This window comes from Carex rostrata, chromosome 25 (genome assembly GCF_964058835.1).
Source record: "Carex rostrata chromosome 25, lpCarRost1.2, whole genome shotgun sequence".
Taxonomy (NCBI): Eukaryota; Viridiplantae; Streptophyta; class Magnoliopsida; order Poales; family Cyperaceae; genus Carex; species Carex rostrata.
In genome coordinates, this window is record NC_135942.1 from 2,403,824 (window position 1) to 2,417,561 (window position 13,738).

Genomic DNA, 13,738 nt, shown 5'->3' on the forward strand with positions numbered 1-13,738 from the left:
GCAATGTGTATCCAAATAACATTTTTGCTATTTGAAATAGCTAAAAAAACTATTATTTTCTATTTCTTATAAATATTGAAATAACTACTATTTGAAAGTGTGAAGAAAGAAAAAAAAATACTTCTCTCTCGAATTTTCGCCAACACATTTCCAATCCAAACATACCCTAAGATTATAACTAAAACATATTGTTAACAATTTCGAAATTTGTAAGGGTGTGCATGCAAATTTTGTAATTTAGTTGGTTGATACTTGCCACTTGGCAGTTGGCACGCCATCCAACCTTTGCACGCGGGCACAATGCACCGAACTATCAACAGAAAAGTAGTTACTCAGAAAGAAATGTGTTAATTAAATAATAATAATAATAATCTTCATCTCTCTCTCAGTAGCGTTGATATATAATAAATTTGAATGTTGTTTCCTGTTAAATTATTCGGCGTCCCTAGCTAGTCCGCTAGACATGAGACCTCCTTTTCTTTAACCAAACTTTAATAAAGAGAATTTTTCTTTGGCCGCAAAAAGGGTATAAGCACCGTTTTTTGGCCGTTGATACTTGATACACACTTCTTTTTCTTTTTGGATAAATTATTATATTAGCTACTTTTTCCTACTTATATTTATTACAAGGTAATGTCACTGTCTATGTCACTCTTACACCACATGCGAAATTAAAAATAAAATAAAATTGGAGACGCCGAGTTATTTTATAAAAATTAAAAGTACAAGTACTTAAAAAGTTGATAAAATATAAAGGATAAGAGTATAAATTTTTAAATCATAAAATGGCTAAGCCACTCATAAAATGTATAACTTTAGATTTATCATGCTTTACAACTAAGTATGATAAAAGAAAAAAAAATCCCTTGAAAAATATATAACAGTTACTTAATTAGGACCTACTAGACATGAACAATGAACTGCAAAAACAAAAAATTTCATCAAGTATAATTAGTTTTCAGATATATATGTTTCATATCACTATAATAAGCACTTTGTTTGGTGTGTTACTAGATATTAACTTGCTTCAGTCCGTTTATTTAATTAAATTTTTAAGAGTATTTTTTGTTGTTAGAAAGTTAGAATGAGTTAAAAAAAATTGTGGCTATAAAATCTAAAACTGAATTTGGAGACACTTAAGAAAAAAGGGAGAAAACCATCAACTAATGCTTCATAAAAAAAAAAAAATGGAAAATGTGCTGTGGGCATGTGGCTGCATTTTTAAAGGTGGGAATTATAACATGTGTTTTAGTAAAAATTAAAAAAAGGTAACATGAATTTTATATAATTTTAGCCAATTCTTCTTTGTACTTTTTTGGAATGGGCTTAGTACAATAAAAAGACAACAAAATATGTAATCTACAAAATTAATATTATATTAATATGCATAATTAATTTTTTTGCCATTGTTCAACTAATGTCATTAGTTAGAACATATTTTACTAAATGGTTTCTTCCTTTTTTTTTTAATCCATCTTTCCTAAGTTTCTTTAGAGAAAACAAAGATCAATCTTACACAAAAAAAAAAGAATGACAATGAACACGAAGATTCTCAAATGTAAAGTTAAATAGAAACTGTAATTTTGATTATATGCGATAAATATTCGGCTACGGTTCAAAGATAGGCTTCTGTATTTTTTTTTTAATGCAGTTCCAAAAATTTGCAACTTTCAAATTGTCCAAGAATACATGAGATGAGGCACAATATATGGAGCTAATTTTCATTATTATAGATTAATACATCCACTAATGAAAAATCAAAATGTCAGAGGAACAATCTCCCGGACCTAGTTGAATATTATGTGATTTGTATTATAAAATAATAAAAACAATTAAGATATAGTTACATTTTTATCAGAATATTATCAGAATATATATGCCGAATACATTCAATATCGAGTAGAATGCAATATATATATACAACTGAAATAATTATGTTCATCTCTTGACAAGAAACTATATAATTTGCAACGAAAAGACACCTCACAATGCATTTGATGTGGGTTGATCGGTTTTCAAAATTAGTATGTTTGTTGTTCGATGAACAATCATATTATTCTGGAAAGCAAAGTTTTTTATGGGTATCGTATTCAGGGGCGGAAGGTAATGGACTTAAAAAGAGGCAAAGCTACCCTATGCATTGAAAATTTATAATTTTGTCCATTAAATTTTATAATTTTTATATGTATTAATACTTTTAGCTCCCTCTATAACATAAAATTACACTACCATTTATTTTTTAGTCCCCCTCATCTCAATATTCTAGGTTCGCCCCTGATCGTATCAAATTCAGTTTGATGTATGGTCTAAACAGTCAATTTCGTATTAAAATTCATACGAATAGATTTAAATCATTATGTTAATATTAAATATCTGTGTTAATCTCAACATTAAATAAACAATTTAGATTGAATATCGAATCAAACTCGATCCCTATGAGTAAAACTAGGGTGTTCTTAAGCTCACCAAGGTATTTGGTGAGCTTAACTCCAAAATATATTATATCGGATTCAAAAAAAAAATTAAGCCGTTGAAATTTATCTACTTCACAAGTGATAAATTTACATGTAAAGATTTCAAGTATTCGAATTATTTTAGGATAAAGTCAAGCGGTCAAAATTAGAAAGTTTATAAATTAATTTAGTGCATTCGTTTTTTGAACATTTTTTGACCACTTGACTTTATACAAAATTAATTCAAAATTCTAAAAACTTTACATATAAATTCATCACTCATAAAGTAAATTAGTTTCAATGGTTGAAATTTATTATTTAAAGCTAATCTAATAGATTTTGAAGCTCACCAAACAATTTTTTGGAAGTTCAACTTTACATTTTTTGAAATTTTTTTACTATTTATTAAGCAATTTTGAAAATCGCTGATCCGATGGTCCAGAAAATTTTACTGTTTTTACTGTTCACAGCAAAACAATAATTTTCAAAATTGCTTAATAAATAGTAAAAAAAAAAAATCCAAAAAATGTAAAATTTGGTCTCCAAGCACATTTCAATATGGAGAACAAGATGAACGGTTTGGATCGGTTGTTTGGACTTTCAAAATGAAAATACGGTGTAGAGTACAAACGCTTGGTGAGCCATGGCTCACCCAAGTCATCCTCTATACATACATGTATTATATTATGAGGAGGGATCCAATTATATAATTTTTTGGTGACAGCGGATTACACCTTATGTTTACAAAGTCCAAACAGTCGATCCAAACCATTCAACTTGATGGATATGTTAAAATGTGCTTGCAGATCAAATTTTACATTTTTCTGAATTTTTTTACTATTTATTAAGATGGGTACAAAAATTCAACGGTCTGAATATAGCGATTTTGTTAAATACTTAATAAATTGTAAATTTTTTCCAAAAAATATATAATTTGATCTGCAAGCACATTTTAACATATCCATTATGTTGAACGGTTTGGATTGACTATTTGGAATTTGAAAACTTTGAAAACAGAGAGTGTAATTCAGTATCACCAAAAAAGGTTGGATCCCTCCTCATTATATATATATATATATATATATATATATTATAAAAAAATGAGTTTATAAAAAAAAACCAAACGACGTTTATAAACAAAATACCGATCGTTGTATGCCTACCGTTGAATAAAAACTTAAATTGAATTTTTGAGGCACTAAACGATATTTTTTTGAAATTCAGATGCTTCGGATGTCCATGGGTTTCTCTCGGGACGATATTCGGATCCGTCTAGTCCTCCCCTTTCCGAAATTATGGTTGTTTAAATTTTTTTCGAAAGCTAAACTTTGAAAATTCATAACTAACTGTAAAAAAATTCAAATAAATTGAAATTTGTATCAATTATGTGTATTTTTTAATGCTTTACATGCTGGTAAAATCACTTTTGTAGTTTGATCTCTGTATAAGTCTAGACTTGCTGATTTACCAGTAGAGGTCAAATTTGATATACATATACATATATTATACATATAAATTTTTTATTTATATCAAAAATAAATAAAAATAAAGCAAACATGGGCTGGAATTTCAAAAGTACCCAAACTGGCAAAAAATTTCCGGTCTCAACACCAATTACCGAAAAAATTTAGTGTCTCAAAAATTCAGTTTAAGTTTTCGTTCAATGGTAGACATACAACGATCGGTATTTTGTTTATAAACGTCGTTTTTTTTTATAATATATGTATATGTATATATGTAAATGAGTTTAAAAAAAAAGGGGAAATTCCATTTCCGGAATTTTTTTTTCCGGAATTGGATACTGGAATTTTTTTTTTCTGGTAATTGATGCTAAAATCGGAATTTTTTTTTCTGGTTTGAGTAGTTTTGAAAATACAGCTGACATTTGGTTATTTTTTTAAATTTTATTTTATTTTTTGATATAAATAAAAAAATCGGCAGTTATGTAACTAATTTTTCTAGACCATTTAATGATCTCAAATGCTATTCTAGCTGAAAAAGAGGGGACAATGTGTAGAATTTAGAAAACGATATCTCACATGGCTAGTTATTTTCCAAACAACTCCAAAGTTGACATTTGATCCTCCAATTATTTTTCAAAAACTTATCCTATATAGTAGCTTCCATATTTTGGGGAGAAATTGGATGGAGAAAACCTAAAGAGATCAAGTCCTGGTTTAAAAAGCACAAATTTTGCCATCAATTAAGGTACAATTTGTCTCCGTTTAAATGCACCTTTTCTCCCTTTTTAACGGTTTCAACGGCTAATGAATTAACCACCATCAGTGGCTAAATCAACGGGAATTGCTTTCTTGGAATTCGTGTGAACCGCGCTTAATTACACCAGGAGCATATTATCCGCTAATAAAGAAATTTTAGAAAGACATGACAATTAACATTTCGTACTTGTAAATTAATACACTATATAGGTTGCACATGTGCTCTTCATACTTCATTGATTTGAATTCCAAAATAAAAAAAAAAAATTGAGAAATCCTATTTAATCACCTGAATAGTACAGGGTATGTTTGGATGAGAGCTAAAATCAGTGTTGTAAAATGCGATTTCTATGCGGTATGCAGAAGGCCACCGCATATCGCATATAAGGTATGCGGCCGCATATGCGGATTTCTATATAGATTTATATATGCGGATTTTAAAATAGGAATTCATATATATTTGGAATACATAGTAATACAAACAGGAATAAGAATTTATGAGGAATACAAACAACATAATACAAACACAAATTGCAAAGTATAATACAACCATAAATGTTACAACTCACAACATAATACAAACCTAAATGTCACAGCCTATTATGCGGGTTATATGCGGATAATATGCGGGTTAGAACGTGCATATATATTAAACCGCATATTGATTTTCTATGCGGTTCGGGACATTATACGCATATGCGGCCGCATATAACCTTATTTTACAACACTGGCTAGAATAGCTAAAATAGCGAAATTTGAGAATAGTAAATAAGAATAGAGAAAAAATAGTGATTTTTAGATTAATGTGAAAATGGTGCTATTCGGATTAATAAAAATGTTATTTGAATTGTACATTTGGAATAGTGGATAACTGTAAGCGATAAATAGTAGTATTAACAAGGTGCTAATTAAGAGGAAATATAGGCAAGTGGGGTCTTAAACAAATTGTCATAACGTGGAGATAACATAAAGTAGTGACAATTTTGTTATTTCGGGATTGTGTTAACAAAAACCCGAGAAATAATCATTTTTTCCTCTTTCTTCATATTTTCGAATAGTAGCTATTTCAACATTTACAAGAAATAGAGAATTGCAGCTATTCTAACTGTTCTGAATAACAAAAATATTGTTTGGATGCACATTGCTATTTCGAATAGCCACTATTCTAAAATAGCATCTATTCTTGACACATCCAAACACACCCACATGAATAGCATCTGTATGAAATTTCTTTTTAAAGATTCCTACTTAATATTTTTATTTAAAAATATTTCATTTAAATAAATCGCTTTCTAATTAGTTTTATTGGGTCTTGTTCTCGTCGTTTTCTCTTCGATAATAATAATTGCCGATGTGACTGCTAAAAATGAATAAAAGTTAATTGCACAAGTGTAAAAGTATTTAAATTAAAATTAACTTAATTTTTATTTAGTGCTTCACAATTGCTTTTAATTTTTTGTTAATTTTACTTGTGTAGATATTCTAATAATAATAATCTTGTACATGCAGCAAGTACAATTGCATCACTCATGGCAAGTACATAATAGAAGTATAGAATGATTCAAATATATACCCTGTTTTCATATATCAAATATTATCCGCCTGATTTTGGTCAAGATTCTATTTTAACCACATCTACTAGTGCTTCACAATTCACAAGTGAGTCTGATAGCACTAAAAAGCAACCTATTCATGCCATTGCAATTTGCAGCATTGCTTCTGCTCGGAAAGGTTTTCATAGCATGTGATTGTGGGCCCCACAATGAAAAGGGGGTTCATGGTCTAAAAATGAAATCATATCACATGCGTACAAAGAACACAACCATACAAGTATACAGTTAACTTATCAAATATTTATTTGGTTTAATATTTCTCTGATATTGGTCATGGACTAATGGGACACACTGTTTACTGTAGCTCGTGACATTTTCTGGATATATCCTAAAAATAAATATATTACTTCTTTATGAAATTTGCTAATGTTTTGGATTACTTATTGGATACCAATCACGCTAGTGGATTAAAATGTAAGAATAACTGACTGCAATTTATTGGACCGATTTTCCATATATGAAAAAATTATTTACTCAGAAAAAAAAAATATAATCATCGGATTAAATTGTAGGATTCATTCTCGAGTCACCACTGGGGATGATGCATGAAGAAGGAATACCCAAACCATTTTGTTCCTATTTTAACCCTCAGCCCTCTACTGACTGGCTTAGTTATGGAACGCTATCCTCTGCGGAGTTTTTCCGTGAGGAGCTGTGCGGAGCTTTTAATCTGGTCCGTTTGTTTCGGATCGGACGGACTGGACTAAGGGTTCACCAAATTTTGAGTTTTTTTAAAATTCGGGCAAGATCTGATCTGGTCCGTCCGATTCGAAACGAACGAATCAAATTAAAAGCTCCACAGCTCCGCACGGAAAAACTCCGCAGATGATACTTTCCACTTAGTTATAGCATGTTTAGCTTACTTTTGAACATTAACCAGTTCTTATATTTGATTGTTCTGTTGCCTGGTTGCCTATGTGGCTATGCTGTTATCTTTTGCGCTTAGTACTGTACTGTCGGTGTATAACTTGACTATGTAATTTTTATGTTTCAGCGATGAAATGGGCTAGTCTCTTTTTTAAAAAAAAATTGTACGATTCATGCGTAACAGATGATGAAATTGTAATTTCCTTTTGTTCTTATTATCTTTTTCCCAGACCTCTTTCTAGTTTGTACGTCCTTTTCTACTAATTCTTGTATCCTCCCTTTGTAGATTTATTGTCCCCACCTGAAAAAAATCAATACATAAATAGACCTAGAACAATAGTACAAATCACAAATCTCTTAATATATTTGAATTGGTGTTTTCTTTGAAGTAGCTAGCTCCATTGGGGTGTGCGGGGAATCAGTATCCTCTCATGTTACTTGAGGGTACAATTAGATATCCTCTCATGTTACTGGAGGGCACAATTAAAAAATTCATACTGTTATTTAATTTTGATATGAACCTCAAAACAAACTTCTTATATTTATAATAGGCACTATTTTTTTTTTTTTTTTTGATCTAGCTAGGATTAAATTCAGATTGTTCTTTTCTAATTTTACACTTACGTATCTGAGGAGATACGGATCCGTGCGCAGGGGGGGGGGGGGGGGGGGGGTTGGTTGAGTTTAGATCGGACCGCCCCTTCAATATTTGTGCTGATTTTAATCCAACGGTCCGGATTTAAACTCAAATTTTGAGTTAGTTCAGAGGATATGAATTGGAGGATAGGGGTCCTCTAAATTAATTCACCATGCATATTTACATGTCATTTGGAAAGACTTTAATTTCAGATGTGCATGAAATCCAGCTAGCTGCTGGTAATGTGATCCCAAGTTTAATTAGTTAATTATTAGTAAATCTCTAGAAATTAAAGACTACATGCTATTATTTCCAATAATATTAATTACTCATTTGAAATGGATGGAAAGAATAAATTACAATTCTTAGTACATCAATAACAAATTGCTATTAACTGCTTAATTAACTGCTAATTAAAGGATATATTTGGATAATGTAAGAAATAGTGTATAAGAATATAGTACTATTGGGTTAGTAAATGATAAGTGTAAAATAGTGTTATTGATCAAGCTAGTGCAAATATATATATATATTGTTTTCCTTCTTCTCCCAATAAATATATTGGATTGCTTTCAAACAAATATATTCTTTTTCCAGAAAGGTGCTTCAAGTCTTTAGCTGACCAGTTCTAATTTATTTGTTTATAATAATATTGATATAACCAGCTGTTGTTCTTATTTATTTATATATGGAACTTATTTTTCATCTACGAAATGAGAGAGCAAATGTACGTAATTCCCTTCTATGACAAGCTAATTATTTTTTACATGGATCAAAGTTAGTAAAATGTGTTAGGCACATCAAAATATATATACTTTATTTTTGAAAATATATATAGATCCTTTCAAGTAGAATAAGGTTCTTCTCTACTCTTGATTGATTATTAAATGAAATATCTTGATTTTTCTTTATATTATGTGTGCCTAAAAAAGAAATTAATAACGCATGACAAAATATACACAACTCATGTACAATTAATAAAGATGTATTATTTTGCCTGGTAAATGTGTATAAATCAGAGAACACAAGGTCATACATGAAAATTGTCATGTCTATAAATAGCCCCTTGCATATGCCAAACAAGTACAATTCACAGGCCACCTCTTCACATAATACAGCTCTATCTATAACCTCTCTCTAAATGACTAAATTGCCTCCAATGGCTCTTTCAATCTCTTCTTCTTTTGCTACTCTTGCTTTGATCTCACTAGTGATACTAAATCCATGCATTGCATTCAAACACAAAAAATTGAACTACTCTTCATCAGATTATAATGATGGTTTGACATGGATATCCGGAAGCGCAACTTGGTACGGAGCTCCCACCGGTGCCGGTCCTGATGACAATGGTACAAATGCTTTACACATTTCTCAATATTTTTATTTACTGTTACATGCACTGTTATATATTTGGAAGGCTTATATATATAGCTTCTCTGTTTTTTCCTTGTAATTAAAATTAAATGGAGTATGTATTGTAATGATGTTGACAGAGCTGATTTTGCTTCACGCAACACGTCAATCATATACTTCTTCATTTTGTCTCGATTGATCATGCATTGCGTGAAATCAAACTGCTCTGTCAATATATTTACACAGTACATATATAATTATTGATTGACAACTTTTCATTTCCTTTTCAATGTAAATTGCTACAACTAACATTATTATTTTCATCATCACCATTTTTTTATCTTTAATTATGTTGTTAAAATGTAGGTGGCGGTTGTGGGTTCAAAAATGTGAACCTCCCTCCTTTCAATGGCCTAATTTCATGTGGCAACGCTGCAATCTTTAAAGGAGGCAAGGGATGCGGTTCTTGCTACCAGGTAGCCTTTTTAATTTTTTTTTTGAAGGTCAGATGGCAAGAAGCCTGATGACAATACATTAAGATAAGAAAAGTATTTACACACCCCTTAAGCTCTTTTTACACACTCACTCTTCTACACCCAGGTAGCCTTTTTAATTAAAAACCAACTAAATAAGGTATACCCACTTAAAAATGGAAATGGTTTAATTAATATTTTTTTCCTCCTTTGGCGTTTGATGCTTAGTGACCTGTGTTGTAAAGATGCGATTTATGGTCTCTGCTTGTAAATTAGATAATTTTCCTATTATCATGCTATACTCCTATACGGCTATACCACATTCATAGTATTTTCACACTAGTCCTCCATAAAATCTATTTTGCACAACTATATAAACCAACTTAAAAAAATTAATTAATTTTAACAATATTAAGCTTAAATACCGTATTTCTTTATCAATTAATTTAGGTGAAATGCACTGGCCACCCAGCATGCTCCGGCGAACCCTCGAATATTGTAGTCGCAGATGAGTGCTTGTACGGCATCTGCTCAGATGCAGAACACCATTTCGACATGAGTGGTATCACTTTCGGGTCCATGGCTATTCCCGGCCAAGAAGATTATCTTCGTCATGCCGGTAGAATGGTGGTTCTCTTTGCTAGGTTAGTTGATTATTTTAACCTTTTAGGGTCAATTTTGCATAACAGTAGTGTGAATAGTATAACCATTGATTAGATGCTGGTACAAAGTATTCCTTGCTACAATTCTTTGTTGTTCTTTTCTTCCTCTTCCCTTCTTAGCACAAAAATAAGATATGCAACATATATTATCATAAAAGATGTATAATGTATTACTTATTCTTTGCTTAAACCTAGGTGCAACAAAAGTGTAATTTATTTGAAAATGCTAAAGAGGTCCCTTCAACTAATAATTAGTATTAATTCTACATTTTTTATTTATTAAAATTAGCTATTGTGATTTCTATCTTTTAGGGTCCCATGCAATTACCAGGGAAGGAATGTCGCCTTCCATGTGGAGGAAGGCTCGAACCCGATGTATCTCGCTATTCTCGTCGAGTACACAAACGGTGATGGTGATCTCTCACTAGTCGAGGTCCTTGAAAGTACACCCGGCGCCACCTGGACCCCACTACGCCAATCTTGGGGCGCCATCTGGCGGCTTGACTCTGACCACCCATTGCAAGGCCCGTTTTCCGTCAGAATTACGACATTGACCTCCGGCAAAACCCTAGTGGCAGAAAATGTAATACCGGCGGATTACGTACCGAATACCGCCTATGAATCGGCTGTCCAATTTAGCCCCGAATTATGAGATTGCACCTATTAATGGAAGGATTATATATTGGAGGGCATGAATTATGTCACCTTAATTAGTTCATCAGTGTTGTATTAATTAGGTTTTATTTGGCCAATTATAAAGTATAAGATATAGTGGTAAGAAGCGGAGGCAAGAATACATAATGCTCTCCCCTCCACTATTATGTTATTATAAACAAACAGTTGTATTGATCTGTCATGCATGAAAAATTGATATCAGTTTGAGTGGAGACTTGGTATGTACCAAGGTCCAAACAGCATATTTAGATTTTTTTTTCTTATGTTTGCTTATGCTGTCTCTACTTTTTCTATAGTGCATGCAGCATGCATCTTTAGACTTTTGAGTTTGCTTACTTTTTGAGAAAAAAAATAAGGACATGCACTTATTTAAAATTGAAATACAGAAAATTGCTCAAACAGTTGAGCATAAAAAATTAAAATAAGAAAAAGTAAAAAGAAAAATAAAAGAAAATGAAATAAGATAAGATAAGATAAGTCTAAACGATTGGTATCTTTTTATCCAACTGATTGCTTCTGAATTCTAATTGATGATCAGTGCTCAGTAGAATTAAAGATGAATATCATAACTTCTGATTATATTAATTATATATATACACACACATTGGCGTATTCTTACGGACATTTATGATAATTATAATAATGAACCCTCCACAATAACTACCCAAATTATTTCATTTATGGTGGTTACTGGTTAGAAAAAGACAACTTACCAGCACGGGTGCCAAAAGGTTCTCCAGATTGTTTGCGGCCCTTTCTATGTGTCTATCTGTGTAGTCTTTCAGATCTGACAGTAGTTAGAAATGAGGTAGTTGGAAGAATCTAGTGAGAGAAGGAATATGCATGTGACACCTTGGGTCCTATATTACTGTACATTCCATGAACTGTGATCTTTGTCTTTGTTGTGTTAGTGTCACGGCTAAAAGAACAAAACAAAACAAAACAAACGACACTTGGGACCAGGGGAGTACCATAAACCTGTGAATGCAATTTACTTATTTTATAAGAATCATTTTGCACTTTCATAATACTTTTTTTTAAAAATAAAAATGAGGTCAAAATTTCTAACTGTATATATTTAAATTAGATCTGGGACAATAAGATTCTACAGGAAGTTCTACTGATTCAGGGATGCACTGTCCAAGAGGGCTTTCAGTTATGCGCCTCGACAGTAACAGAGACAAGAGATCACATCATATGATCCTGTACATATATAATAAGATTCTGGCAAAGACTATTTATTTGTACATTACAACATTCCATATCATGAAGACGGTAATTTTACCGATAATTGGGATTTGGCACAACCCAACTTATCCGAAAAAAAAGCAACTTTGCGGAAGATGAACAGAAGATTCTTCTTCAATAAGAGAAAACCAGTGCATATCTTGATTAATGATATCACTTGATATTTACTTTTGGTTGTGTTCGTGCTAGATGCACAAGAGGTTGTAGGGAGGGCCATGGGGGGCTTTATTGTATTTTCACTAATTTGTTGGAGTCAATATTCGCGAGTTAATTACTATAATTGCTGTAATGAAAGGCTTGCTAAGTCTATGTAAATAACTTTTTATTATTAATACAAATGTTGGCGATATTTCACCGCTAACCTTAAAAAAAATGTAAATATTTAAGAAAAACTGATTTTCTAAACCTTTTAGTAGTTATTTATAAGTATGTCAATTAAAAAATAATAATTTTTTTTTTTTTATGAAAGCTCTGTAATGCAAGTAGTGCTAAACTTTTCTTGTTAATTTGAGATAATTTGAGAACCAATCTTTTGTTTAGAGGTTAAAGAAGATATATTCTATATGAGTGATAATATGTTTAAAATTCGGATTAAAGGTCTTTATGAACATTTAAATATATAGAATTTGTTTTCTATCTTTATTTTAAAAATAATAATTAGATGGCTATGTACGGATTTTTATCCCGAAATGAATGCTCGAACTCCAACTTTTAAAAAAAAAACTTCGAACTTTAATTTGTTGCTAAAACAAGAAGTAAATGATAATTTTCATATGAAGATTTTACCCTACGAAGGAGTCCGGAACTACTTTTTTTCTTTTTTTTTCTTTTTTTGAAGCTTGTTTTGAAGATGAAATGAGATGGCACTAGGAGTGAAAACAGAGCGGATAGTGGTAAAATCATATTTATATTGATGTTTTATTTTTTGGATACAGATACGGAGTGGATATTAGACAGATATGGATACAAATCCGAATCAAATTGGATATTTATTAAAATAATATAAAAAATATTAAAGTTCATAATATTTATATAATTATAACGGCGAATAACATAAATTTTTATAATATATTAAAATATAGAAGCCTGATAATTGTATCCAAATAAAATCTCGCAACGAGTCCCCAAAGTACTTAATGTCTAATTTTCATTTTCAATGTTCATATTCAAGAAGTTATGTTTATAAGCATTCACAATTCTAAATCTGAATAATTTTTAACTCCCAACTACTTTTGTTTTCAAGCCAAAAAGGAAGATTACTTTCACCAACTCTTATTTTTATTTTTCTCTGATCATTCTCGTTCATTTTTTCAACGGTTTGTGATGAATTTTGCAAATCTAAAAATATGAACGTTTTATACTCAATTTTTTTTTCTTTTAAATGAGATATATGAAGAAATACTTTTGAGTTATTTTTAAGTCGTCGTTTTTTTTAAAGTAAAGCCCATCAACACTTTTAATTCTCAAGCATTTAAATCTATGATTTCTACTATTTAATCTACTACATTGAAACATGAGTGAGTCTATGGTACTATGCA

At 30.9% G+C, this 13,738-nt stretch overlaps 1 protein-coding gene across 1 annotated transcript; it reads left to right on the forward strand.

The window, feature by feature from the left end:
* The first annotated feature begins 8,872 nt into the window (after window positions 1-8,872).
* Window positions 8,873-11,221, forward strand: LOC144543625 (expansin-B3-like). Its single transcript, XM_078291957.1, has 4 exons — window positions 8,873-9,138; window positions 9,509-9,618; window positions 10,066-10,259; window positions 10,590-11,221. Exons 1-4 carry the CDS (start codon window positions 8,931-8,933, stop codon window positions 10,927-10,929), a joined length of 852 nt encoding a protein of 283 aa, XP_078148083.1. The 5' UTR covers window positions 8,873-8,930; the 3' UTR covers window positions 10,930-11,221.
* The last annotated feature ends 2,517 nt before the right edge of the window (window positions 11,222-13,738 follow it).

Bases quoted from the DNA above. Each gene is read 5' to 3' on its own strand.
- LOC144543625 (XM_078291957.1), top strand. From the start codon at position 8,931: ATGACTAAATTGCCTCCAATGGCTCTTTCAATCTCTTCTTCTTTTGCT. The intron at 9,139-9,508 runs GTACAAATGCTT...GTTAAAATGTAG, and splicing joins TGCCGGTCCTGATGACAATG to GTGGCGGTTGTGGGTTCAAA. The intron at 10,260-10,589 runs GTTAGTTGATTA...TCTATCTTTTAG, and splicing joins ATGGTGGTTCTCTTTGCTAG to GGTCCCATGCAATTACCAGG.